Raw genomic sequence first — 27,754 nt, 5'->3', positions numbered from 1 at the left:
TCTCGAGTGACCAACTCTAGGGTGTGATGAATTAGGCTACGGGTTAGGAGGATTGGGTTTGGTAAGGTTTGATTGGCTTGACTGTTTCAAACCAACGGTTTCCTTGAACTTCAATTCCTTTACAAGAACTAGCTCCCTCATGAGTCTTACTGGAAACAACATAACGAAAATTTGTGTAAAATTTGTTTAAATCTCAACACTTCCAACTTTTTTTCTGCGGAGGAAAAGTCGATTACTGCAGAAAGACAGTTTCACAAAAAGAATAGAAGTATTATTTGCAAATATTTTAGCAACATTAATGTTAGAAAATTATTGCTCAACACCCAGTGGATCTAAGGTGGAAGAATATGCAAAGAAAGGTTCATAGTCTAAATCAAATTTTCAATAACCAAAAGTTGTGTTTACCATCAAGGGCACATATATATGGAAAAAGTACCAAATATCGTAATCGAAGCGTGTTTTATGTTACATGTTTTGTTCATGATTCATGAAGTGATGTGGTAAAGCGTTGGGCACCACTTTCCTATTGAAGTTTTGTGGCAAAATTGTGGACAGACATCAGTAACACTGCCCTTGTGAATTATTGAACTAGGTATACAAATTCTCTATAAGGAATTACATGGGCCAATGTAACCTCACCAACCTAATTTCACATGTAAAGATTTTGGTTTAAAGTATTCCAAAATGGTCAATTTATTTATTTCGACATAAATAATCTGAAACCGCTGTATTTTTAATTGAACATTAAACACAATCTCCAATTAAGAAATTCACCTTCAAGGTGTAAAATGCAGGTGAAAGTGGCCTGCTTTTGGTGTTGCTGAAGTGCTTTTCAATAAAGTTACTTGAAAGTACGTCCATCAAATTATGGCTGACACCTAAACTCAAGTATATAATTTACTCCAAGATCAGGTGCACATGCCAATGTTATCACACACATGGATCTTAAGAGTAGCAGAATATATCCTTGTCTAAATGAAACAGCAAAATAAAACAGGACACTATCGTCTCATAGTATGAACTTCACGTATTCATGCATGATGATTACATAATGAAAATCTCAGCCTTTTACTTGTCTGGAACAATGAAGAAAATTGGCAGCAATGAGCTCATACTTTAAAGATAATTTTTTGTTTGTTTTCGTGTAATGTTCAAGCTGTCCTGAATGTAAGAACTGCTTGTAAAGATTTAGAGCTGGCCTTTGCTAATGGATGAAAAAAAGATATTGGACATGAATTCTGTATGTTTTAGTGTTTTCATCGAGTTTAGTGCAATTTTCTCTAAAATTTTCAAAACCCTGTACTGAATGAAAGTATGAGGCTTAGGTTTGGATAAGTTAACTTTGCTGTGATATTCATGAGTGTTAACTGACCAATTGTTTTGGTCCTTAAAAACGATTGTCGTCTCAACGAGGAGCCTTCACTGAGATGTTAATGTTGTACACTCCGTTTTACCTTGTGTAATGCATAACTGGGAAAATTTTCTTTTCTTTACAGCTCAGGGTGTCAGATAGTCGAGGGAACAGGATGAGTGGCGCCAGTCTTTCTCCCACAGGACAGAAAGTTCCTTCTAGTGGCTCTGCCACAGGTAATTAATGCTTTATGGTATTAACTTCTCCATCTTTGATAAAACATGATGTTGCCATACATAGTTTCAACATCTGTTCTGCTAATCATTATTACCTTCATGTATAATTTTACATACCATTCCTTTGCCTAATTTCATAACCTCTGTACATTTTTTCACTTCTTTGCTGAACATCATAATTACAATACTTCTTAAGTTCACTTCTATTCATAATTGTAGTACAACACTTTTTCTGGTGGCCATTTATCAAAGTTCACCAGTCTGGTTATAGCTTGATACCATTTTTGAATATAATGAAATCTACATCAGGTGCAAGTTCCTGTTGTTTTCTCATCATAAAAATGCTATAGTATCATCAGGTTCTAGCACTTTAAAATTGCACAAAATCAAATCAAATCAAAACTGGAGCAAGGAGGAACAAGGAACACTTCTGTATTACCAAAAGAGAAGACATGAGGAACAAGCTGTATAAAATTTTTATGTTAACAGCTCTTGGATATCCAAAATCTAGGGCAATGTAACTGAAAAGTGGGCCCACCAATGTAAACACTCCTTTCCCTCTATGTAATAAAAGTGCACAACTGAAGGGCAGCCAGACTTTACCTGCATAGGATGGGTGTGGAATGCTATACTAAACCAGTACATTAATGTTTTTATATATCTGATAACGGAAAAGCAATTGAAGTGGATATATTTTATGCCCCTTTTGTACCCCAGTCTTAAGGTTTATTTTTGCAGGAAATCTGTGGGAATTACCGCAATTAATTCACTGCATGATTATTTCCCATCCAGGGAGTCACTTGTTTCATGAGAATCCTGCAGCAAACAGGCAGCTGGCCAAGTTCACCAGTCAGGAGCATTAGTCATAAAGTGTTGTGCATTTGTATCTACGTGCACATAGTGTAGGACTACCGAACAGGAAGTGCTCAGTGTCTTTCGGAGTTGCATCATGGGCATAAAGGGTCTTGGGATATACTGAAATGGTTTTTGTAATGTTGTAGTGATGGATGATGTCTGGAGAGTAGATGGGAGAGTGTGACTCGTGTTTGTCTGGGGAGTGTGGTTTCTGGTAGGCTGGATTGTAAGACCGAGTTGAGAGGTCAATTATTTAGTGCTTGATCATGGGAAAGAAATTGCATTCTCTCCCAATTGCTGACATTTAAAATTTTTCTTGTAGATTTTGAACTGTGAAGAGGAAGGCTTTGTTTTGCAAGTGATATTGAGTTACCATACACTAAAAGTGAGTTGTTCTTTTGGAGCGATAAACAACTGTGGTCATGTCCATATATATATATATATATATATATATATATATATATATATATATATATATATATATATATATTATATTTTTCTTTTTTGCTGCTGTCTCCTGCGTTTGCGAGGTAGCGCAAGGAAACAGATGAAAGAAATGGCCCAACCCACCCCCATACACATGTATATACATACGTCCACACACGCAAATATACATACCTACACAGCTTTCCATGGTTTACCCCAGACGCTTCACATGCCCTGATTCAATCCACTGACAGCACGTCAACCCCGGTATACCACATCGATCCAATTCACTCTATTCCTTGCCCTCCTTTCACCCTCCTGCATGTGCAGGCCCCGATCACACAAAATCTTTTTCACTCCATCTTTCCACCTCCAATTTGGTCTCCCACTTCTAGTTCCCTCCACCTCCAACACATATATCCTTTCAGTCAATCTTTCCTCACTCATTCTCTCCATGTGCCCAAACCATTTCAAAACACCCTCTTCTGCTCTCTCAACCACGCTCTTTTTATTTCCACACATCTCTCTTACCCTTATGTTACTCACTCGATCAAACCACCTCACACCACACATTGTCCTCAAACATCTCATTTCCAGCACATCCATCCTCCTGCGCACAACTCTATCCATAGCCCACGCCTCGCAACCATACAACATTGTTGGAACCACTATTCCTTCAAACATACCCATTTTTGCTTTCCGAGATAATGTTCTCGACTTTCACACATTCTTCAAGGCTCCCAGGATTTTCGCCCCCTCCCCCACCCTATGATCCACTTCCGCTTCCATGGTTCCATCCGCTGCCAGATCCACTCCCAGATATCTAAAACACTTTACTTCCTCCAGTTTTTCTCCATTCAAACTTACCTCCCAATTGACTTGACCCTCAACCCTACTGTACCTAATAACCTTGCTCTTATTCACATATATATATATATATATATATATATATATATATATATATATATATATATATATATATTTCTTTTTTTCTTTTAAACTATTCGCCATTTCCCGCGTTAGCGAGGTAGCGTTAAGAACAGAGGACTGGGCCTTTTTTGGAATATCCTCACCTGGCCCCCTCTGTTCCTTCTTTCGGAAAAAAAAAAAAAAAACGAGAGGGGAGGATTTCCAGCCCCCCGCTCCCTCCCCTTTTAGTCGCCTTCTACGACACGCAGGGAATACGTGGGAAGTATTCTTAATCCCCTATCCCCAGGGATATAAACCTGACTACATCTTCAGACAATTATATATACTTTTATTGTACTATATTCAGTGTTTACTGGTGATTTCGTTTTTCCTCATCTTGCACTGAGATTCCAAGGTGACCTGCTTTCACGTGAAGGATGTTCCGGGAAATTCCTGACGTAGGACGGCAACCTGTGAAGCAGTGGGCGGTGCACAGTGCAAGAGGGTGCTCGGAGGAGGCGTGGATTTTCCTGAAGGGTGTGTGTTTGTGTGTCCGTGTGTGCGGGGGAGGCGAGTCGACGCGTGGTGAACTAAAGGGATGTTGGCCAGTGAGGAGGCAGCTGCTGTGTCAGAGGGTCGGTATACCTCAGCCGCCGCGTCTTGCTTCGCGTCTTGCCGGCGGTACTACACTTCGTCGGACCGACGCGACGCTCGCTTGTGTCGGGTGGCTGGCCAACCCGACTGGTGCTGGTGTCACGGTAAAACTCAAAAGACTTAAACGTCACTGTAACAGATACAGTCCCGTGATCAAGTGTTGGAGTGACGGTGAACCTGTTGCCGACCAAGATTGCGCCCATCACAACTTTCTCGGCGACGGCCGGTGGTCGCAGACATACACCTGCCGACCTTTGCAATCTACTTTATTTACTTGTTTACTACAGTGCTAATTATTGTAGCTCAGGTGATTCCCATCGGGGTGTCGTAGACATTTCCAAGAGATGCCACGGAAGCTTTCTCATAAATCATATTACTGGCACTTTTTTTTTTTAATAATGTTATAGTAACCGGTGTTTTTTTTCATGTTTTAATAACTGAATGAATAATGGCCCTATATTCAAACTGTGTACATAAAAACATACAATACGACATTCATAAAGATTAAAGACTTTAGTACAGAATAAAGGTGCTTTGAAATATGATAAATATGGGATTGGAGCGTTGCGATATGTAATAAATGAGTTTAGGGTGCCTTCAGTATTAAAGAAAATAATGACCACGAGCGAAGATAATTTAATTGCCCGACACCTAATCGTTCCTTGCTTCAAAGGCGTGGGGGAATATCGCTTTTGTAAATTTTAAGCCCATAGTGTATCAAGTCGTCTGAACGTACAGAGGGAACTTTTTTGTACACATTATCACTATGAAATGATCGCTTTGATCCATGGTCGCTACCTCGGCAAAGTCTAGTCACTAAATCAGTAGCCTCTGAAGTAAGATTTTTTTGTAAGACTGAAAATGCCTGTTAATCGCTTACATATAATCCATTTTTGGTGTTACTTTCCTACTTCCCAGTTCTTCTGTAACTGGCGTGAATATTGATGACCAAGACAGTTTATTTAGAAATGGCTGAGGAAAGCCATTCCGGAATCAAGAAAGTTCACAAGATTTATATGAAAACCGGAACATAAATTGTAACTAAGAATAAGGTAACGAAAAACCGGTTCCTAGGATGAACAGCTGGGTTGACCATGAAGCGATGACGCAACCAGAAGTCGAGCCCGTGAATACGTCTTCCCCAAGCATCAGCCATATAAATTTCATCTTTACCTCGAATAAGTATTGAGGGGTTGGGTAGCATGAGTAATGACAGTTTTTATGACTTCGCGAGCTCTGTAAGTAGCATGCTTATGCAAGACAATAGAAATTGATCCGTTGATGTAAACTGCACAGCTGCTGAGGGTAACATTATAGAATATCAACATGTTTACGTCAATCAACTTTAGTTTATGGTTAATAAACGATGTAAATATTATTTTCGTAAGACAGTGAAAGTATATAGTGAAGGTGTTTATCTGCCATCTAAATTGCGTGTTTCCGTAAGGATAAAATGAACTCATGCATCTACAAACAGTAGAAATAACATGTTATTTGATAATATTTTCAAACAGCGCGTCAAAGTTACCGACATTTTGTTATTCTCAATGTACACACTACATAAAATGTGTACATCAGGAAGCAGCAGTTTATAACTGGCCAAGTGACGACCTTTGTCAACGCTATACATAGCGTGTCCAGAGACGGGGCTCTCTATACAGCATAACCGTGAGTAGTATGTTATGTACTTACGATGGTGGCATAAACAACGGACGGGACTCTGTATAGCATAACCGTGAGTAGTACATGATATGTACTTACGACTGTGCCATACACAGCGGAGTCTGTAAACACCAAATTGTTGATACCTGTGTAAACATATGTGAACACAGCCGGGTTAACAGTGGACCGTCTTCAGAAGGGACGCTTTTCGACTGGGCTGGGAGGGGTCCAAGTGCTTTCAGCACCCTGAACACCCTTGGACATACGACGGCGTTCATGGACCCCTGATCTGTGGCGTAAGTGTTGGCCATCGTCCCCTGCGCCGCCAGCAGTGTTGGCCGACTGCTGTCCTTGTGGGGGGGGGTGAGGTGTTGAGTGGGAGGGAGGAGAGGGGAGTGCGTGAGGCCGGGACGAAGACCTCCCCTCATATTGACGTGGAGGGGAAGGAGAGGGGGGGGATTACCAGTGGGGTTGGAGGCCATCTCCGCGGTGATTATGTTCCAACGGAATGTGTTGCTGCTCACTGCTGCTGTTGGGGTGCCGGTAGCGAAGGGGAAATGGTGGCCAAAGGGGACAGGGAGACGACGCGGTAGGAGTAAGGGCCCCTTGTTCTACACTTGCTCTACGCTTGCTGTATGTTTGTTATGGGCTTGCTGCAGACGTGCTAGGCATTTGCTCTTGTACATATGTGGTGCAGGGACAGGACGGAACATACTGAGAGACCTACGCGTCTGAAAATGTGTTGGGGTGGATCATGCGGACCTTCAAGATAAGTGTGGACTAAACCCAATAATGAAGCATTTCAAGGTACTAACTCTCTCACAGATATAATACGGATGAGTATTAACAAAACCTTTCACGGAAGGCGACACTGCAGCAGGGTTAGATAGTGTGCAGATACATTTCACGGCTCGTAATGACCCGGGAAAGGAACCGAATTCCTGTGAAACGACTGACGGGAGAGGTGTATGTATCATTATTTACGCATGGAGAATCCTAAAAGAAATGATTCCCGATTTATAATAAAAGAATTACTCCCTGCTGACACGACGGACATGGAAGACCAAAAGATTACCCCTAGAATGCCTCGAACATGCAGGGCCTAAGACTATGCAACACATTGCCTGTAGTCCTCCAAGAAATATTATAAGGTGCACAGACAAGAGATTGAAGAGGGTCCATCGATACGTTTTTACACATTGGACCGGTCTGAACCTTAAAGGGAAAAAAAATAATCCATATTCCTTCCTATGTTCTTTGTGTACTATCTAATAATTTGGAAGGTACTGATAGAGGAGGGAAATTATTTCCAGCTCAAACCCTCACTTCCGTGCCTCTCTCTCAGCATCCTTCTAAGACGCGCACGACGTCCACAGTGACATTTCTATCCTGATAATTGGTGTGCTGGTGGTGGGGGCTTATCATGTAGTGCAGGAAGGTAAAAAGGATTGTGTACGTCGGGTGTTGTGCTACTCAAAAGCGGTTGTGAGGGAGAGGGGGTTGTGGTTATGTGGTTATGTGGTTATCTGTAGCCCCCCCCCCCCCGCCATACACACACACACACACACACACACACACACTGCTCTCTCTCTCTCTCTCTCTCTCTCTCTCTCTCTCTCTCTCTCTCTCTCTCTCTCTCTCTCTCTCATATACGCTAATACTCAGGCCACGCCAGGTTTCCCCCAACACCACAGCACGGGCGATGTGGTATTAAGAGTGAGCCATATATATAGATTACCGGCGGGCGTGGATTGGCTCATGATATACCTCGCCTTAAGTTAAGGTCGGCTGACTGACTGGCTTCATTGGCCTCCGGGCCAGTGGAGATAATCATTGCTACCAGGGTTCGAATCTCCACTTTGTTCCCCCCCCCCCTAAAAATACAAGTATATATACTTGGTTCCAAGCATAATGGAAGTATAAACGACACGTAAATTATATATACCGCAATCAAGCGATCACAGAGGGGTGGTGTCTCTATCAGTGATCCGTGTTATAATGGCATTATATACGGTGTTGCTTATGACCTTGTGCCATTAAGAAAGCCTTTAAAAGGAAGGCATGATATTCACGTAATATATATATTTTCAAACTATTCGCCATTTCCCGCGTTACCGAGGTAGCGTTAAGAACAGAGGACTGGGCCTTTGAGGGAATATCCTCACCTGACCCCCTTCTCTGTTCCTTCTTTTGGAAGAAAAAAAAAAAAAAGAAAAACGGAGAGGGGAGGATTTCCAGCCCCCCGCTCCCTCCCCTTTTAGTCGCCTTCTACGACACGCAGGGAACACGTGGGAAGTATTCTTTCTCCCCTATCCCCAGGGATATATATATATATATATATATATATATATATATATATATATATATATATATATATATATATATATATATATATATATTGCAGGTGATTGTACGATGAATCTTCCGGTAAAGACAAAAATGTGATTTTAATGAAACTACAAATAACGTAAAATTTCATCATGAAAGTGACGTCATATCGCCTTTGTTTATATACAAGTCACGGTTAAATGTGCCTTATGACAAGGATTATTATTATTATTATTATCATTATTATTATTATTATTATCATTATTATTGTAGGCGACACCATGGTGATGGGCGGCCCTAGGGAGGTGGGCGGCACCAGGGTGGTGGGCGGCCCTAGGGAGGTGGGCGGCACCAGGGTGGTGGGCGGGACCAGGTCGGTGGGCGGCTCCAGGGCGGTGGGCGGGCACCCCGGAAGGTCACAACCAATAATGCATTATACATAACGCTGAGTCCATCTCTCTCTCTCTCTCTGTCTCTCTCTCTCTCTCTCTGTCTCTCTCTCTCTCTCTCTCTCTCTCTCTCTCTCTCTCTCTAAGTCTCTCTCTCTCTCTCTCTCTCTCTCTCTCTCTCTCTCTCTCTCTCTCTCTCTCTCTCTAAGTCTCTCTCTCTCTCTCTCTCTCTCTCTCTCTCTCTCTCTCTCTCTCTCTCTCTCTCTCTCTCTCTAAGTCTCTCTCTCTCTCTCTCTCTCTCTCTCTCTCTCTCTCTCTCTCTCTCTCTGTCTCTTGTCTCCACACACTTCTCAGTTTTATTACCACCTCTCCTTTTTTTTTTTTTTAATTTTCCAAAAGAAGGAACAAAGAAGGGGGCCATATGAGGATATTCCCTCAAAGGCCCAGTCCTCTGTTCTTAACGCTACCTCGCTAATGCGGGAAATGGCGAATAGTATAAAAATATATATATATATATATATATATATATATATATATATATATATATATATATATATATATATATATATATATATCACCCTTTCCTTTCAGATGTTTTTGAGAAACCTTGATGAGCATATGGCTTCACAGTATAATACGGTTCAACCCTTTAAACAACCCAGCCAACCCACTTCCCGGCTTGACCTGACTTACCCCTTTAACTTGGCTCAGTTGTTGACATTTGCAATAGTGCTGATTCAGGCCGTACCCAGCGAGGAAAAGGATATATATATATATATATATATATATATATATATATATATATATATATATATATATATATATATATATATATATATATTGTATCTCCCCTGATGATGTGATCATTACACGAAAGTGCACATAGGAACTTACCGTGTTTCATTTACCCGTGGATAAAAAAATGAATCAATGTGATTACTGAACGCAAGAATATATATATATATATATATATATATATATATATATATATATATATATATATATATATATGCGGACGTGGACTGCTTCCTGAGAGCTGCGGGAGCTCCGTAAGGATTAAAAGTTTGACTGAAGGGGATATATCACGATTATAGATGATACGGCATCTTGTGTGTGTGTGTGTGTGTGTGTGTGTGTGTGTGTGTGTGTGGGGAGGGGGATAGGGTGGGTGGATGGTTAGTGGGGTATTCCTGGGAAGGTGTGTCCACTCGAGAAGAATCGCAGTGAAGTGGATCTCTTATCGACGTCACTCACTCAAGTATCTTGATACCGCCCCCCCCCCCCACCTCTCTCTCTCTCTCTCTCTCTCTCTCTCTCTCTCTCTCTCTCTCTCTCTCTCTCTCTCTCTCTCTATCTCTCTCTCTGGGCAGTGAACCAGCACTTCAGTGGCTGTCGTCTCTCTCTCTCTCTCTCTCTCTCTCTCTCTCTCTCTCTCTCTCTCTCTCTCTCTCTCTCTCCTCATCCCCAACCACGGCTAACGATGCTGTTACTTTTACTTGTTTCACGTAACACTGAATCTACTGACATTCTAAGTACACACACACACACACACACACACACACACACACACACACACACACACAGACATATTCCCTCGCTCCCACAGCCGGACCTGCGAACGAACCCCAACCAAGGCATCATCTGCACCTTTCGTACACAACGCTGGTCGCATCCTGGGACCATTTTAAAAAAGTCCTTATTACTGTCGCCACTGCTACCACCCGTGTCCTCCTGCCCACCATGGCTCACGCGGGACACAACACACGCTAGGAACCGACCGACTGTTAAACTGGTGGGGGTAGAGTGAGGCGAGGGACACGCTGGAAGCGGTTGGCAAGGATGAGAAACATGGGGGGAGGGACGAGTCACTCTGTCGCTTGAGGCCTTATCTCCCTCCCTGCTGATGCCATTTACCTCCTCACCCTCCGCCTTTCGCCCTGGATTTGATCTCCCTCCCTCCTTCCCCTCCCTGACCCACGGACAGCATTACGGTGAAAAGGGAGATGCCATTTCCCGCGTTAACGAGGTAGCGTTAAGAACAGAGGACTGAGCCTTTCAGGGAATATTCTCACTTGGCCCCCTTCTCTATATATTCTACTGGACTTACCCTGTTTGTGACAAGCGCAAGGGAGAAAATATTACTTTGGGCGAGGCAGTACCATCGCCATTTGACGAGAGAGAGAGAGAGAGAGAGAGAGAGAGAGAGAGAGAGAGAGAGAGAGAGAGAGAGAGAGAGAGAGAACAGAAAGGGAGCACACCTTTGGGGTATCTTCCTGCGAGAGAGTCGATCGTTTCCCCTGCTTCTGATTGTAGCGCAGCCTCGGTGCTGCAGGCTGGAAACATGTCCTGGAGTACGAAATATGAAATGTCGGGGTCGGTGCATATTTGTATTTCAAACTGCGTTGGCCATGACATTTTAAGTTTCGGTGACGCTATCTGTTGGGTTTGGTTCTGTCTTCCCTATCGGCAAATCAATACATTTTGGTGAGCAGTCACCTTACTTCTTCAAGGAATTCAGTCAGTTCAGACGTCAGTAGCGACTGGAAGTTATCTTCAAATGTCAAGAACTCTTCTCGTCCAAGTGGCTTTTTGTGATACAAAGGATCGAGTTCATGTATGGAGCGCTGACCTGACCCAAATGGAGGTTCCAGCTCTACATACATTGATGGGGTTGAGTTTAAAACAACCCCAATTATCAGTTCTAGTCAAGGCTCAAAACTTGCGCGTGCGCAACGCCACGGTGTTGGTTCCCTCTCTCTCTCTCCCGTTTAAGAAGATATTACTGTTGTTTCTGCTCTAGAGAACTGGCTGTTTGCGTGCCTCCACCATCAACTAGACCACATAATACCCAGCGGGCCACTGTGTCACCTGTGTGTTACGTGGCGGGATTGGCAACACCAGTTTGGTGGGCCGTTGTGATATCTGTTTCTTTCCCTTCATCGCTAAGCTTTGGAAGAAAAAAAAATTACCCCTAGTAACAAGTACGACCTGGGCAATTTTCAGAAATAGGTTTTCCACCATTGTAAGAAATTTTTAGATTCTATATCGTAACTTCTTTTTACATTATGGCTGTTATGTGGCCACGATGGGCACGTCTGCCCTTGACTGGGGCCTTCGACTTCGGAAATCTTGGGGTGGGTGATGAGGAAGGTGTAAGGTAAGGCGGAAGGGTAATCTCTCCTTACTTAGCTAATGACATACAAAAGTCACGAGTTGTTGGAAGAGAAGTCTCGCCAAGCCTCTCTCATTACCTCCTCATTCCTCCTTACTCTTCCACCTCCTCTTGCCACCTCTCTCTCACTCGCTCATTCGTTTTTGCTGCCGTATACAAAAAATAAAAAGAGTGATATGTTGGGAAGCCTTCAGAAACAATTGCTGAATATGCACATCTTTTGCCAAGAAAACCGAACAGAACCGTTGTTCTATTTTCCCTGTGTCACATTTTAGGCAGGAGGAGGTATAGATGTCATTTATATGCTAGTATGTTGGTTGCTCGAAGGTCATGTGTGTGTGTGTGTGTGTGTGTGTGTGTGTGTGTGTGTGTGTGTGCACGGTGTGTGGTTGCAAACAGGCAGCTCTGGAGTACGTCTATAGGTGACCACACAAGGCTTAGCTTGTTGGGGTGGTGGAGTAAAATGCCCCTTGCCAGTGGATCCCTCGGGGCCGTCGGCCAGGCTTGTCCCTGGCGCCGGAAAATGTGGTTGCTGAACGCCCCTCTTGAGTGCCTCAAGCCGCCATCCTCGCTGATGCGGCGCCTCTTCCTCCCCTTCTACAATGCCGGCATATACTTGGCTGACCCGCGCTCTCATGCAGTCCCCTGTGTCATATCATCCAACTTTGCCCCATTCTCACTCAGCCATTAAACAGTCCTCTTGAAGATTAGCGAAACTGTATCAGGGCATAACGTTGTCAAATAATATATATATATATATATATTTTTTTTTTTTTTATACTTTGTCGCTGTCTCCCGCGTTTGCGAGGTAGCGCAAGGAAACAGACGAAAGAAATGGCCCAACCCCCCCCCCCCCCATACACATGTATATACATACGTCCACACACGCAAATATACATACCTACACAGCTTTCCATGGTTTACCCCAGACGCTTCACATGCCTTGATTCAATCCACTGACAGCACGTCAATCCCGGTATACCACATCGCTCCAATTCACTCTATTCCTTGCCCTCCTTTCACCCTCCTGCATGTTCAGGCCCCGATCACACAAAATCTTTTTCACTCCATCTTTCCACCTCCAATTTGGTCTCCCTCTTCTCCTTGCTCCCTCCACCTCCGACACATATATCCTCTTGGTCAATCTTTCCTCACTCATCCTCTCCATGTGCCCAAACCACTTCAAAACACCCTCTTCTGCTCTCTCAACCACGCTCTTTTTATTTCCACACATCTCTCTTACCCTTACGTTACTCACTCGATCAAACCACCTCACACCACACATTGTCCTCAAACATCTCATTTCCAGCACATCCATCCTCCTGCGCACAACTCTATCCATAGCCCACGCCTCGCAACCATACAACATTGTTGGAACCACTATTCCTTCAAACATACCCATTTTTGCTTTCCGAGATAATGTTCTCGACTTCCACACATTCTTCAAGGCCCCCAGAATTTTCGCCCCCTCCCCCACCCTATGATCCACTTCCGCTTCCATGGTTCCATCCGCCGCCAGATCCACTCTCAGATATCTAAAACACTTCACTTCCTCCAGTTTTTCTCCATTCAAACTCACCTCCCAATTGACTTGACCCTCAACCCTACTGTACCTAATAACCTTGCTCTTATTCACATTTACTCTTAACTTTCTTCTTCCACACACTTTACCAAACTCAGTCACCAGCTTCTGCAGTTTCTCACATGAATCAGCCACCAGCGCTGTATCATCAGCGAACAATATATATATATATATATATATATATATATATATATATATATATATATATATATATATATATATATATATATTGGAGGGATCACAATTTTGCGCGTGATCAAGATATTCCTGAGTTTTAGAAAATCACATGTTTACCAAATGGCGTCCTAACTTCGTCCTTCGATGTATATCAACTGACTTATATTTCTCTCTTGTCTCCCCTGATGATGTGATTATTACACGAATGTGCACTTGGGAACTCATCGTGTTTTTTTTTAATTTTCCAAAAGAAGGAACAGAGGGGGCCAGGTGAGGATATTCCGAAAAAGGCCCAGTCCTCTGTTCTTAACGCTACCTCGCTAACGCGGGAAATGGCGAATAGTTTGAAAAAAAAAAATATATATATATATATATATATATATATATATATATATATATATATATATATATATATATATATATATACTACTTAAAACTCCATTTTGTTAGAAAGAACTGCGTTCTACATGCTTAGGAGTAAGGAAACAGAAGATGCATTGTAGTGTGAGCGAGTGTGAGGGCTCCAGTGGGCAGTTCAAGGTAAGCGTTAAGCGTGGCGTTCCTCCGAGCTTCTGTAGCGAACACTACGAGGCTTGTATCTCGATCCGGATGGGATGACATCCACAGTTCCTTCAAGGGACTTCAGAGCGTAGCTGGTCTATCAGACTCATTCAGAGGCTTCATAGAGTATAGAGTCGCAGGTCCAATAGACTCCTCCTTCAAGGAACTTCAAAAGCCAGACGTGCCTACGTAATCAATACCCCACCTGAAGTCCACATCGAATTCGGATAAATGATCGTCATGATGGCATGACTATCAAAACGGTTTGAAATTACATCGAACTGGTAATAGTAGTCTGTGACTACACCAGATAATTATGAGGAACGCCATTTCTAACGCTCCGTCTTAACCAACCCCTTCTGGTGTAAGTCGGACAATAGACCCAACCCATGGAATTCCACATGGGTGACCTGTTGATATAAGATGTGACCTGGTGTCGCAGACCGACTGAATGGGTGACAATGGAAGGTCAAGGGATCGAGTTTCGTATTGAGACGTCACCAAATCCTGAGAATGGTTTCCAAGGCGTACTGAGTATCGTACTGGAAGTTCATCAAATTCTACGAGAGGTGTCGAGTGTGAATACAGGAGGAGGATAAACATTGTGTTTACACACTTGTGAACGCTTGTGTAGAGTGGACGGTGGAATGGAGTACGTGAAGTGTGTAGACAGGCTGAGTGGTTGGTGGAAGCCTTCCTTGTTTGGCAATGAACTAATTTCTAACAAATATATCACGGTAACTACTAAAATATACGTAGTTACATGTGAGCCAATGAGCGCGCATCTTACAAAACAGTTCACGGTAGACATCTGGACAAACATGGCCGTCATTGTATTTTAGCCAATAAGCGCGCTTCTTACAAACAGTTCACGGTAATCATCAAAACAAACATGGCCGTCATTGTATGGGAGCCAATGAATGCGCTTCTTACAAACAGTTCACGGTAGAAACATAAACAAATATGGCTGACAATGCCTGTTGGCCAATGAGCGCGTTTCTAACATGCAGTTCACAGTAACCAAAACAAATATGGCTGTCTACTTTAGCCAATGAGCGCGCTTCTTACAAACAGTTCACAGTAAACATCAAAACAAATATGGCTGTCATTGAATTTAAGCCAATGAGCGCACTTCTTGTTTGTGATGCATAATCCTTCGAGAGAGGGGGAAAATTGGTGTCAACGATGCAAATGATGGAGAAGGAACTCCGCAAGGGAATTTTATCTTTATACCTCCATTACACTTAAGTGTTAGTAAATGCTTGCTTGCACGAGTATATAAATAACCCAGAATAGCTGTGATTTTTATAGTATTTATCGAGATGAAGATATGTAAATTGTCATGCCAAAGGTGGTGGCATGTGTTGGCGTAGCTTGCTATGGTGTTGTCGGGATATGGAAGCTTAGCTGAATGGTAATTAGGGGAGGGGGTATATATATATATATATATATATATATATATATATATATATATATATATATATATATATATATATATATATATATGCACCATTATTAGCCTGTCCCTTATTTCTGTCTGATGGTCTTTGCTGGGTGAGCTAGGCCCAGCGGAGGTATATCCAGACGCGTACGTCATCCGGCACACTCAGGATTAGCACAGACTCCGTCCGCTACTGGTCGATAATAACCCAGATAGCATATTAAACACACACACACACACACACACACACACACACACACACACACACGGACCTCTGAGATGCCGTGGTTTGTGTTGCTGATTTGTCCGCCTGGGGTTAGGCCAGCATGGGTTCGAATATTGGGATTCGGCAGTCTGCCCCCAACACCCAACCCGTGTTCATTCTCCCTTTGGGTTTAGTCGATAATTGGATACTTGGTGTCAGCTTGTGTGTGTGTGTACACACACAGGAGTGAAGACACGTTACATATATACTAGGTTAAGTGACGGGGCAACTCGCTCCCCTGAACACACCAAATGTCATACATGCACACACTTTAACCTAAAACCAAAATTGATTTGACATATGGATGAAGAAATTCAACTCGGATAAATAAAACGAGAATAGTTCACAGTGAAAGAACGCTTCGATATGAATACCATTTAACAGGATATAAGTTCAGGACTCTCTTGTGTGAGAGGGACCTGAGTGTCGTCATAGTCCCACTTGAGGGAAATTGTGGTCAAGACAAACAAAGCTTTTACGGGTTGAGTTTCCTGGAAAACAGCCTTCAGGATAGTAAAATTCCAAGGTACCCGGAGTGTTGTCTGGAGGTGACGTAAATAAGTGAATATTCAGTGGGATAAAAAAGCCTTCGGGAAAAAGTAGTAATTCCATGACTGCCGCTCGCTCAGGGGTCCGTGGGATTAGCTGAACCTAAAACCCTCCTCTCTCTCTCGAGAGAGAAAGTTATTCCCTCTGACTTTCATAACGTTTTCTATATATGGAACGCAAAGCAGGGGTCAGGCCTGGGGAATTTTTACACACACACACACACACACACGCACACCAGGCTTAGGTGGGTGTGTGTGTGTGTGTGGGTGATTATGTGTATCACGGGGAGTTTTATACATGCGTTGCTCAGTCTCTCAACTTCGTGTATATAGACCATGTCTACCATGTCTATACTCCTACACCCCTAGCCTTAGCCAGGTACCCATTTATCGACCAGCCCCCGAGGGGAAGATGAACACCTGGGTTGCTCAATGGTTTCGCTAGCTTTCTACTCCCCTGGGAACTTAGGCGGCGAACAAGCCGTCATGTTGCAGGAGGCTACTCGAACCCAGCTTTACTGCGGAGCCTCCGTAAATAACATGGAGTTTGGAGCAAATTTTCACCAGGATTGATTGTAACGCGAAACAAATGCGTCAAAAATGCAACGGAACGTGATTACTATATCTATACCATGTCTCTACGCCTATGTATGCACACACACACACACACACACACACACACACACACACACACACTAGCCTATGCCAATCGATCTGCCCCTTAGGAGAGGATGAACGGCTAGGTGGACTGTGGACCGGCTGGACCGCAGCCAGGATTCAAGCCTGTGTGGGTTGACTCCAAGCGGCCCGTGCTTGAGTGACGGTCAGTAACGCTAACCGCTTCCGTGTGTATCCATATGGACTTGTATATATGGATCTGTGCTCGATGTCCACGTCACGCGTTTTTAGTCGCTTTGTCAAATCGCACTCGCGTGAAACGGTTTAATGCGACGCGCCGTGAAAATATATCCGGCGGATGTTGCATCCGTCGAGATGGAGCGCCACATGCAACCATGTTTGTGTGTTCGGTCGCTTGTCCACGCACGATCGAAAACGTTTGTCTTCATGGACGAATTCCGTAGTTAAGTACTTAGCAGAACAAGCGTTTGTGGCTGTTATAGGCGATACGTTTACTGACGAAATCATCTTTAAATAAGTCAGACCAGTCGGCGTTTGTGTTTTGTGTATGATTGTATGTTTCGAAGCAAAAAGATTTGTTAATACGGAATCCATGAAAGTGTGAGTGTGTGTGTGTTGTGTAATTGCATGTATAAGGACGAGATCATACGGAAATGTAGAACCTATGATATATGTTCAAAAGGCTTCTAACAGTGTGTTCCTTTGTTTAATGTAAAAACAAAAAAAGCATGTTAATAACAACGTGAAATGAAAAAAAGAAAGACCAACTCGTATGATTGTCCCAATAGCACTTTGGCTCATGAGCGTAAATCATGTTTTTCTTCTCCAGTTTCATAAATGATTAAAGTTAATTATGTTAACAGGGTCTGTATTTTTTGTCATGAAAGGAATGGAACTGACTTTTGGAAAATAATATACTGATAAGATTGTCACAGAAAAATAGAGAGAGAGATGGCAGAATGATACCTAGTATTTCACAACCTGGCGAAACTCGGTTATTATTTTTGACGACTGTGACGACCTGTTGTGGTGATGGGAAAGTTTTTTTGTGGGTGGCAGAGGGCTGTTACGGAAGGGAAATGGGTTAAAGGTATTCCCATCATAGTCATTTAAAAGGGAGGAGAAACAGGGGGGGTAAGCTGGGCAGCCATTGCTGTACCTAACAGGTGATACAACTGTTCCCTTTTCATCCGAATTTTCAATTTAAAACACGTTCATGTCGCGGGGGAACAACAAACACACTCACCGTTTTCCCTAAACCATCTTGCTTCACCTCTCGACCTTTCCGCTGGGACATCTAAGTGACAGCGACTTGAAGAGCCGTGGGTGTATTGTGTGTGGGAGGCTGGCTTGTTGTGGGGGAATGGGTCTCTGGTCTGGGAGGGTTTGGTGATAGTCAGATGTTACGGTCCGGTGAGACGATGTACGGTGGATGTGAGGCTGGTGATGGTGGACGTATACAATAATTCATATAAAGTTAGTGTGAGGGGAAAAAAAAAAGTTTTCTGTCGTCGTGAACTGTGTGGAAGTGAGCACAAAAATGTCGTGGGCAAAGACAAGTTGGGAGGAGGAAAAATAAAAAAAATAAACGCGCCTCCGACTAAAGCGGAGAACAGAACTTTAAAGCTATGGTAGTGGGATGGACCAAAGACAGATGCCACGTTATGGAATATCGAGCATCTTCAGCACAACGTTGCCACCTACTAGCCTACGCCGCTACGACCCCTGAACGTAAATGTTATCGTCCCGAAGGTCGCAACGTCGTGCTCTAGGGTCATACGATCGTACTCAAAGGATTGTGTCGTCCCCTTTTCGCTCAAGGGTCGTATCATCGTGGTAAAAGGGATTCGTGATGTAGTCCGCTCAGTGTAACGTAAACAAGAAATGGATTTTTAAATGATAAGACATCATCTCGAAATAGAAAAAAATATATAAGTGGAAAACAAGTTGTAGTAATGAAGAGATAATGTCAGGGAAAATGATAACAATGCACGCCTTCCGTCGCGCGTCTTGGCGTCGTAGTCTTCATGGACGTAGTGGCAGAGCCCTGACGTCGGAGGCCGCGTTGACTATGGAAATGAGATGGTGTATATTTGGGTCACGCAGGTAAAGGAAGTACGTTAAGGTAAGCGTTCGTATCGGCGTCATGGGAAGGCTTGTAGGTATGGGAAAGTGTTGGTGTCTGCCCATCTTCTTCGATATACTTGTATCTCAGTTTGTTACACAGACTTCGATGCTTTGCATCTGTCGAGATCGGGTGAGAAAAAGGGATTCTAACAATCAGAGGAAAACGTCTGTCCGGATTAACGAGGCAATTAGGCCATCCCATGAGGGTTGAATTTTATAGATACTTCAACATAATTTCTTCAACTGATACTGTACAGCGTGTGTGTCTTTCAGGAAACAGCCGACACAACAGATAACACACGCCACACTGACCCAATGTCTTCCTCCAACCAGAAGATAGAACAGCAGTCTTCCCCTCTTACCCACAGCAAAGACAGCCGTGTCCTCTACGGGCAAGAACAGCTGTCCCTCTTTCTCTCTATTTCACGCGCTCCTTCCTCAAGAATGATGTTGCTGGGACGGGTGTGGTCAGCGGGCTCGCACGCGCGCCAGGGGAGCGCTAGGGCGTCCAATGGAAGTGGCCTGACACAGGACACCTCCCGCCCTACATCTTAGAACCCCGAGGTAATATCGAAGACCTGTAATACTCGAGACGTAGGTGCGTCTTGGAGCCCTTAATCCCAAGGCGAAGACGTCTGGAGGCTAAAGAGGAATAGGATGAAGGGAGGAGAGAAAATACAAGATACAAAGTAACGAAGATAAAGAGTTCGAGCATGACAGAAAATATGGAGATGGTAGGATGGAGACGGCTGGGAGAAGGTGAAGCAGTAAAGGAAGTTTGAAGGAGTAAGGAATGGGAGGAGGACGAGGATTAGATCGATGTTAGGAAGAAGGAAACTGAGGAAGAGGATAATGATACGAGCAAGATCGATATGGGTGCTGTAGTTGTGCCCTTGGGTGACATCAACGGTACGCCGATGCCCTTGGTGCAGCAGCAGCGTTAGCGGTTGTACCTAAGGTAACAGCAAAGGCAAAGCATAAGCCCGCGGATATAACAGCCCAAGGACAGATCATAGCTACAACAGCTGCAGAAGTAGCAGTAGCTGCTACTGCTGTAACAGCACGAACCGCTAGGGTAACATTAGAAGCCAAAGCCGCAGTATAATAACAGAAAGAAAGATCGTAACAGCGACAGTCATAGCAACGAGATCACGTCGCACAAAATAACGATTACCGATAAGCTGAAGTCAGTACATAAGGCGAGAGACAACGGAAGGATAGCTATAGCCTAGCGGACTGGAGTCCAGACTCGCTCAGCAATGTGAATAATAGATTCCGGGGAAGAGATCACGTGGGGGAAACATCTTTTCCCCGAGCTTTGCGAGTCACTGTTCCATACTGAAACGAAGAGTAACGTTTGGTGATGTACGTGCGACTACGATGCGTTCCTGTAAAGTACACTACGGCTTCCAGGAGTCAAGAACGTTGAACGCTTATTTAAAGCGCTAGTGAAACTTTCGCTGAGGTAATAAATAGCACAGGGTCGGTGTTCCCACATCCTGTGGTGGTAGCGCCGGCCCAATGCGTTATTAAGATTCGGTAAGGTTGGGCTAGGCTTGGCGGGCGTCCCCCGTATTTGCTAACCAGGCCGCCGCGTCGTTCTCGTGGCGACCGTTGGTGTCTGGTCTCCCGGTGCTAGTGAGGGTGATGGGAGAGGCTCCACTAATGAGGTGAACCCTTACGTGTTAATTAATGTCCTAAGGTTCACGTTGCTCTACGTCTTAATGAGGTTTGGGGTGGAAGAACATCAATTGAACCATTCTGCCAGGGATAATTTCCCAGCGGTATGTTCTCCGGTCGTAATATTCCATTTACCTACAGATGATGACCCAGGTTAGGGGTAGGAGGGAGGCTTGAAGCTTTACCGTTCCACGCAGGTGAAAAAAAGTGGTGTGTGTGTTTGAAGGAACTGCCGTGTGAGGGATGTTACTTAGGGGACCTAACCCTTGAGAAGAACTTTACACTGAATGTAATGTTTTTACTTATTACAATCTCGCAATGTGGATAATTATCCGCGGTTAGAATCTATAATATGGACAGTCTTCCATATTAAGAATCATTCGAATATCTTTTACCAATTGTCTTATATCCCCTCAGCTGGATCTTGTTGTCATGACGGACATTTCATAATGCTCGTATCCTCTATCGAGACACAGGTCGTCAACGGTGCCTCTCCACTTGACGACATTCCGTCTGGGATATTTCTGCTCCGAGGTTAAGATATGACATTTTGAGGACCATCCGTTAGCCCAGAATACCTCGCGGGCTTACGGCTACCTGGATTTGCGCAAATGGTTTTTCTTCTTCTTGTGTGGGAGAATATTCCCCGTGGACGATCGTGATTGGCCATGGAGATGGTTACCTTTGGCTGGTACGAGGTGGAGGGGGGCTTTCACCAGCCACGGCTTTGACCTACTAGATCAACTCCGGTGGTTAAGTCTCGCCGAAGGGTCACCAGAATTGCAAACCGACTCTTTTATCACTGTATTATATCTCTTCATGTATTTCTATTCCTGCTGTAGACCACCTGGGTCCCTGTGGGGTTCAACTCCCTCTGGAGGACACTGTCACTTAATTTGAGCACGACGGTACGAACCTGTGATATGATGGAATGGTCTTTTAAACCTGACCCTTAGAGGTGTTACTCTAGAATCGCGCTCTGTGTTCGTAACATTGTACTCATGAGATTAATATCACCACTTTCTAATAAGCATGATGATTACTGGTACGCAACACATGTAAGTAATTAAAGTGATTGCTTGGCAAGACAACCCCAAGCAACGAGCGAGTCAGTCTCAAGGACTAACAGTTATGCTTTCCCCTTCATCCCACCTCCTCCCTCTGACATCATGGCAAATCCGCGAACCTGTTATGTCCGTCAGACAAAGGCCAGGGCTTCGTCTCCTCCCGTGCGAGACCCTTTTGGACAATCTTGGAGCAATCGTGTCGCAAGGAGAGAGAAAAATGTGTAGCCAGCGAGATACTGGTGATGATGTGGGTGCCAATGAGATAACGTTATCATCATCAAAGTAACACTGGCAGTATTAACGTAACGCTGCCGGTGTTACAGTAACGCAGGCAGTATTATATTACTCTAATGATGAGAGAGCGACGTTGGCTGGAATGGTGGTGGTGAGAAAGGCTCTTATGATCCAGTATTTATTTTTGGAGGCAACATCATTACAGGTCAGTGGGTCTTCTGTTACTTTGTTGCTCTGTCTCTCTCTCTCTGTCTCTTTCCCTTCTGCGCCTTCGTCTGTCGTGCCCTCGCTCCAAAGGGAGATAAAATGCTTCAGTTGTCAATTCACAGCAGCTGCGGCGTACCCTCCCCGAAAGGTTGAAGTGTGCATATTTTATTTTCGTTGCGAAAAGTGACAAAGTTATTAAATCTTTTAACGTACTTCATTTCAGTGTCGCTCCGGGATATATATATATATATATATATATATATATATATATATATATATATATATATATATCCCTGGGGATAGGGGAGAGAAGAATACTTCCCACGTATTCCCTGCGTGTCGTAGAAGGCGACTAAAAGGGGAGGGAGCGGGGGGCTGGAAATCCTCCCCTCGTTTTTTTTTTCTTTTAATTTTCCAAAAGAAGGAACAGAGAAGGAGGCCAGGTGAGGATATTTCCTCAGAGGCCCAGTCCTCTGTTCTTAACGCTACCTTGCTGATGCGGGAAATGGCGAATAGTTTGAAAGAAAAGAAAAGAATATATATATATATATATATATATATATATATATATATATATATATATATATATATATATATATATATATATATGAGTCTTGCAGCTTCAAGGCTGCGTTACAATCACTGACATGGAAATCATCTACTCCTTTGGAGTGGGAAGTTCCTTAAAGAAGCTGTACTCCTTTCCATCCAATGACGGTGATACAATATCCTCGCCGAAAGTAACTTTTCCCTCACGGTGTATCCTGCGTCAGGAGCAGTCCGACAACGCGTAATTAGTTTTGTTGTGCTGGAGCCGTGGAGAGGCGCGCTGACCTTCCAAGCCTCTTCACGGACAGAGCCCGAGAGAGGAATTTTATGTGGGGGGGTTACAAAGTTTCTTTCGGGTCCCCCGTGCCTTCTCCATTAGCCATCCTGTTTTTATCCGCTACGGCTTTATTCCATGAGCTGCAAGGCCGAAAAAAAGGTATGAAGATGAGAGACGGGTGGGATGGAGCGCTCCGGTGATTCACTACATTTTCTGAGAGACCAAGGAATTCCAGGGCCCCTATTGTACTGCCGGGATAGTTTAGAATAAATCAGGCTTTTTAACCGTTTACTGTAAGAACACACTGATATAAGAAGGGGTATATGGATCATGGCTGATAGAAAACCCAAATAACGCCCTCGAGTGATGCGTCGACTTTATTTAGTAGTACCACTGCTTTACCCTTAAGCCCCTCGCTTCTTGCCCTCTTGGTGACGATAAATTTAAGGAAAAAAAAATAGTTTCTTTGAAGTCAGACGTCTTTACTTTCCCTCCTCAAAGTATGACTAATCTCTCACGTCACGAAGAATACTGTACGTCAGCCAGCTCTTTCTTAATGGATGCAATTTCGTGATCTGGCTGCATCAAGGGACGCAAGATACGAGGGTCGTAACTATTAAAATGATTGGTCTATGAAAGTACATGCAAGGTAGTTCGTTTTTCCCCCCATACCGTACAACGTTGTTGCAAGCGTCAACAGGTAGTTTAGTGGTCTTGCCCTTTACAGCCACTGGCTGCAACTAAATTATCCGAGACTTGGGTATTTCCAAGCCTGTGTCTTCACTGTCGTTTATATAGCTTTCAGAACAACGTAAAGAGAACCTTGATATCCTGGAACCATATATATCGTGTCCATAATCGTCATCTGCATTAGTTTTTACGGCTAGGTTGTTTGAAAATCGGGCATAATTTTACAATGTTCTCTTCCCAGTCTGACATTTGTGGATAAGTGAAAGGTTCATTAGAAACATTAAATCATGCGTACTATTTTCAAATGTATGTAAACAATTCTGTACGCTAGATGATAGTGGAAAGAATACCTGAGCTGCTAAACATGGCCATCGTAGCGTAACTTCTCTCGACAGTTTTCTAACTCACGCCGAAAAGTTTAGCACCATATTTTGAATACAGATTTTGGGACTTTGGAGAATTGACGATTCACTGATCAAGCGGAAGATATGGGTAAGCAGAGAGTTTTTAGTATGAGGTACTCACGTGTAAACAAAGTGGGGAAAAAACTCCTTACACACATACACACCAATATGTGTAATATCACTGGATGGATGAATACTGCTACCCACATATCTCCCGAGTCATAGATGGCGACCAAGGGAAGCGGGGAGCTGTGGGTTAGAAATCTTTCCCTCCTGTATTAACTTTCAAAAGGGAACAAAACGAGCCAAGTGAGGATATCGTATGTTGGTGGCAACCGACATCGTTGAGGTATGGAGGGGGGACACTTACCAATAGATATCAAACTTAGATCTTTTTTTTAGCCATGGTTTTACTCATACGCTCCACAGGGGTCCTTTATTTTGATGAGGTTATAATGAAGTACCGACTCATGAAAAGCGGTTTATCCTTTTTTTGTTAGCTGAGACGGCACGGACAGCTGAGGCCCTAATCAAGGCTATCCCATTAACGCTATACGTATGTATATACCCTTGCCTGAGCCAGGTACTTATCGTATCGACCAATCCTTAGGAGCGGATGAACAGCTGGGTTCACTGTTGGACAGACTGTCGCAACCACGATTCGAACCTATGCGCTCGAACTGTGAATGGGTGACGGTTAGTTTGACCCGAATCCCCACCCAAGACTATGTGGGGGGACATCCAGCAATAGAGTGTCAGTGAAATGGTTTTCAGCTGTGTCTTTACTGTTTTAAAGTGCTGGGAAAGAAGGGAAATACTGGTGTTAGTTACGACTATGAGGTCTGATGAAGGACGTGAAGACTGCGTTGTTTACACGATCGTAATGCTGCCAGTATACTTGAAATGCATAAACGAATATCCGAACAAGGGCGCTACTGGTCTAGTTCGGAGTAACTCCGGGGACTTTAGGACAACGGCTGAAACTGTTAACGAATGCAATTTCCATGTTAAAAGCCCGACTTCCGCTTGGATGTGGCTGATACTGTGAGACTGTTTGGACTGCGCGGTGATGTGGTCACAGCTGCGGGGGCTCTGCCACCCTCTCACACTCGCTCAAACATTAGCTCACCACCGCGCCACTCTCGACTCGGTTATCATCCCTTCACGCACCGCAGTTGTTAATGTAGATATAAAGACGAATCCCAGGCAATATTTTGATGTAATGGACAGCATATATGTGTGTTCAGTTTGAGTCAAAATAGATGATTTTGGGATAAGGGGTAGGCAAGAGAGTTGAGCGTTTGGTAAGTGGCTGATGGTGGCCTGAAGAGACTGTATTTGGTTTAAGTTTACTTTGTACTGAATTTACCCAGGGATCGCGTTAAAAAGAAGGGTGCATAAGCTACCAAAAGAGAGAGCCCAGGATAGAGTGTTTTGCCCACATACGATACTACTAAATCATGTGAAAAACCAATAATAGAGGATTCACATGTGTGAAAGATGTTGACATAATTACTGTGAAATTGTTTGATGAAACATCTGACTTTTCACTAATGTTAGAAAACACTGTTTTCCCTGGAAGACATTTGGAATTCTGAGAATATGAGAATCCATCCGAATATATATAAATTTCCTGTTTTTCAAGAAACTGGCTTTCTTTGGTAAAGTTTCATTCGATTTTCGCCTCGCGTTATCAATTTTCTCCGATGTAGTTATAACAAAAATATTAAAAAATGGCATCGAATCATTCGGTGCACTCCATAGGAAATGATAATGGCACTGAATTAAAATTCCACACGTTTCCGTGTTTCATATGCTTGATTGTATTCACAAGACATTTTCTGTACTTTAATTGAATACGCTTTTGCTAAATTCACAAAATCCTTGCTCGCTACCAATTCAATGAAAAGACGTTTTAAGCACAGGTGGTTTGACTGTTATATAGCCTCAGCACACAGCAAAAATTTGGCAACGTTCATAGGGTAATATGGGTTAAAACAAGGACAGGTGGAATACCTCAATGGGAAGAAATTATTGGAGATTGAGGGAAGGCTTGGGGGAATGTTAAAGGGAAGGGAAGAATTGAAGAGGCCAGAGTCAAAAATGGGCCGGACCCCAAAGATGTCTCTCAGTCATGGAGTACAAAACATCGTAGAGAGACGTAAATGCTGAGATGGTGGTGACGGATAATGCTTGATGAGATTAGGTAAATAACCAGTACCGCCCTTCCCCCTTGGGTGTCAAACCTCTGAGAACACTGATGACCGACCCTCTATCACGTCGAACAATACTGAGTGCAATGCCAGCATGAGATGCTATGTGCATTACACTCAGGAGCCAAGGAGATGATGCTCTATTGTGTAGACCTTTTGCCCTGATGTGCAACCAGTGCAATGGACTATGAAGGACATAAAGAGGCCCAGAGTTAGAAGAAATAAAAAATTACATCACGAAGTTAAGCTCTGGGGACTAATAAGGGTATGAAGGAAGTCTCTGTATTCACCCAAAGAGCATAAAATCATAGTTTATGAAATACGGCGATGTTAAAATGACTGAGGGACTCCCTTCCAAGATATGCTAAGGCATTTGTCTCTGTATTCACCCAAAGAGCATAAAATCATAGTTTATGAAATACGGCGATGTTAAAATGACAGGGACTCCCTTCCAAGATATGCTAAGGCATTTCCATTGTATGACAGTGTATGTCTTCATCATCGTTGTGTTTTAGGTTTCTGACTTTTTCAATTGCAGTGTCAACAAAATCTTAAGCTAGATGTTAGTAGAAACGACTACTATTCCTTCATATAAATTCATGTTACTTTAAACACCTTGTTTTGCTCAGCAGAATACGTAGTGCCAGAAAACCTATTAAGAGAAAGAAAATGTTTGACAGAACTAGAGAACACACCACACAGTGATCTCCAGCAATTGAAATGTGGTAAAAAAGAACTGGAAAAAGGTGTTATTTTTCTAATTGTATGGCACATAGTCTAGTGACGAGAGGTGGTGTTGTGTGGTGAAGAATGCAACCATGGGCACGGTGTTGGGCTGCGTGGGACAGACCAGCGTGTTGGCTGTCAAGCCCATCCCAGACTCAGCAGCAGGTGAGCCTACCCGTTCCTCCGTCACCTGCCAGCATTTGTTATCACTTGTTGTTGCCACTTTCTCCGCTGGTGTCTTTATGTTGTCTGCCAGTATGGCTGATGCCGCTGTCGGTGTTACATAATGTCTGCTGTGTGCTATATAGTATCAGCCCTTGTTATCTGCGTAACCACTCAACTTCCGCAGCCCCAACTCTCTCTCTCTCTCTCTCTCTGCACATTT

At 43.5% G+C, this 27,754-nt stretch overlaps 2 protein-coding genes across 5 annotated transcripts in view; one reads left to right on the top strand and one right to left on the bottom strand.

Annotated features, from left to right (window-relative positions):
• The window catches only part of LOC139761069 (uncharacterized), a 133,167-nt gene that overhangs the window by 15,092 nt on the left and 90,321 nt on the right, over positions 1–27,754 (bottom strand). The window lies entirely within an intron of this gene.
• Positions 1–27,754, top strand: part of LOC139761220 (cytochrome b5 reductase 4) — a 53,055-nt gene that overhangs the window by 612 nt on the left and 24,689 nt on the right. The window contains exons 2-3 of the mRNA XM_071685262.1: positions 1,497–1,587; positions 27,276–27,534. Of these exons, the coding sequence (XP_071541363.1) occupies positions 27,462–27,534 (73 nt within the window). The 5' untranslated portion in view covers positions 1,497–1,587; positions 27,276–27,461. The remainder of the gene's footprint in view (positions 1–1,496; positions 1,588–27,275; positions 27,535–27,754) is intronic.

The sequence above is a fragment of the Panulirus ornatus genome, chromosome 39 (genome assembly GCF_036320965.1).
Source record: "Panulirus ornatus isolate Po-2019 chromosome 39, ASM3632096v1, whole genome shotgun sequence".
NCBI classification, from domain to species: Eukaryota; Metazoa; Arthropoda; class Malacostraca; order Decapoda; family Palinuridae; genus Panulirus; species Panulirus ornatus.
This window is presented reverse-complemented; position numbering and strand designations above follow the sequence as displayed.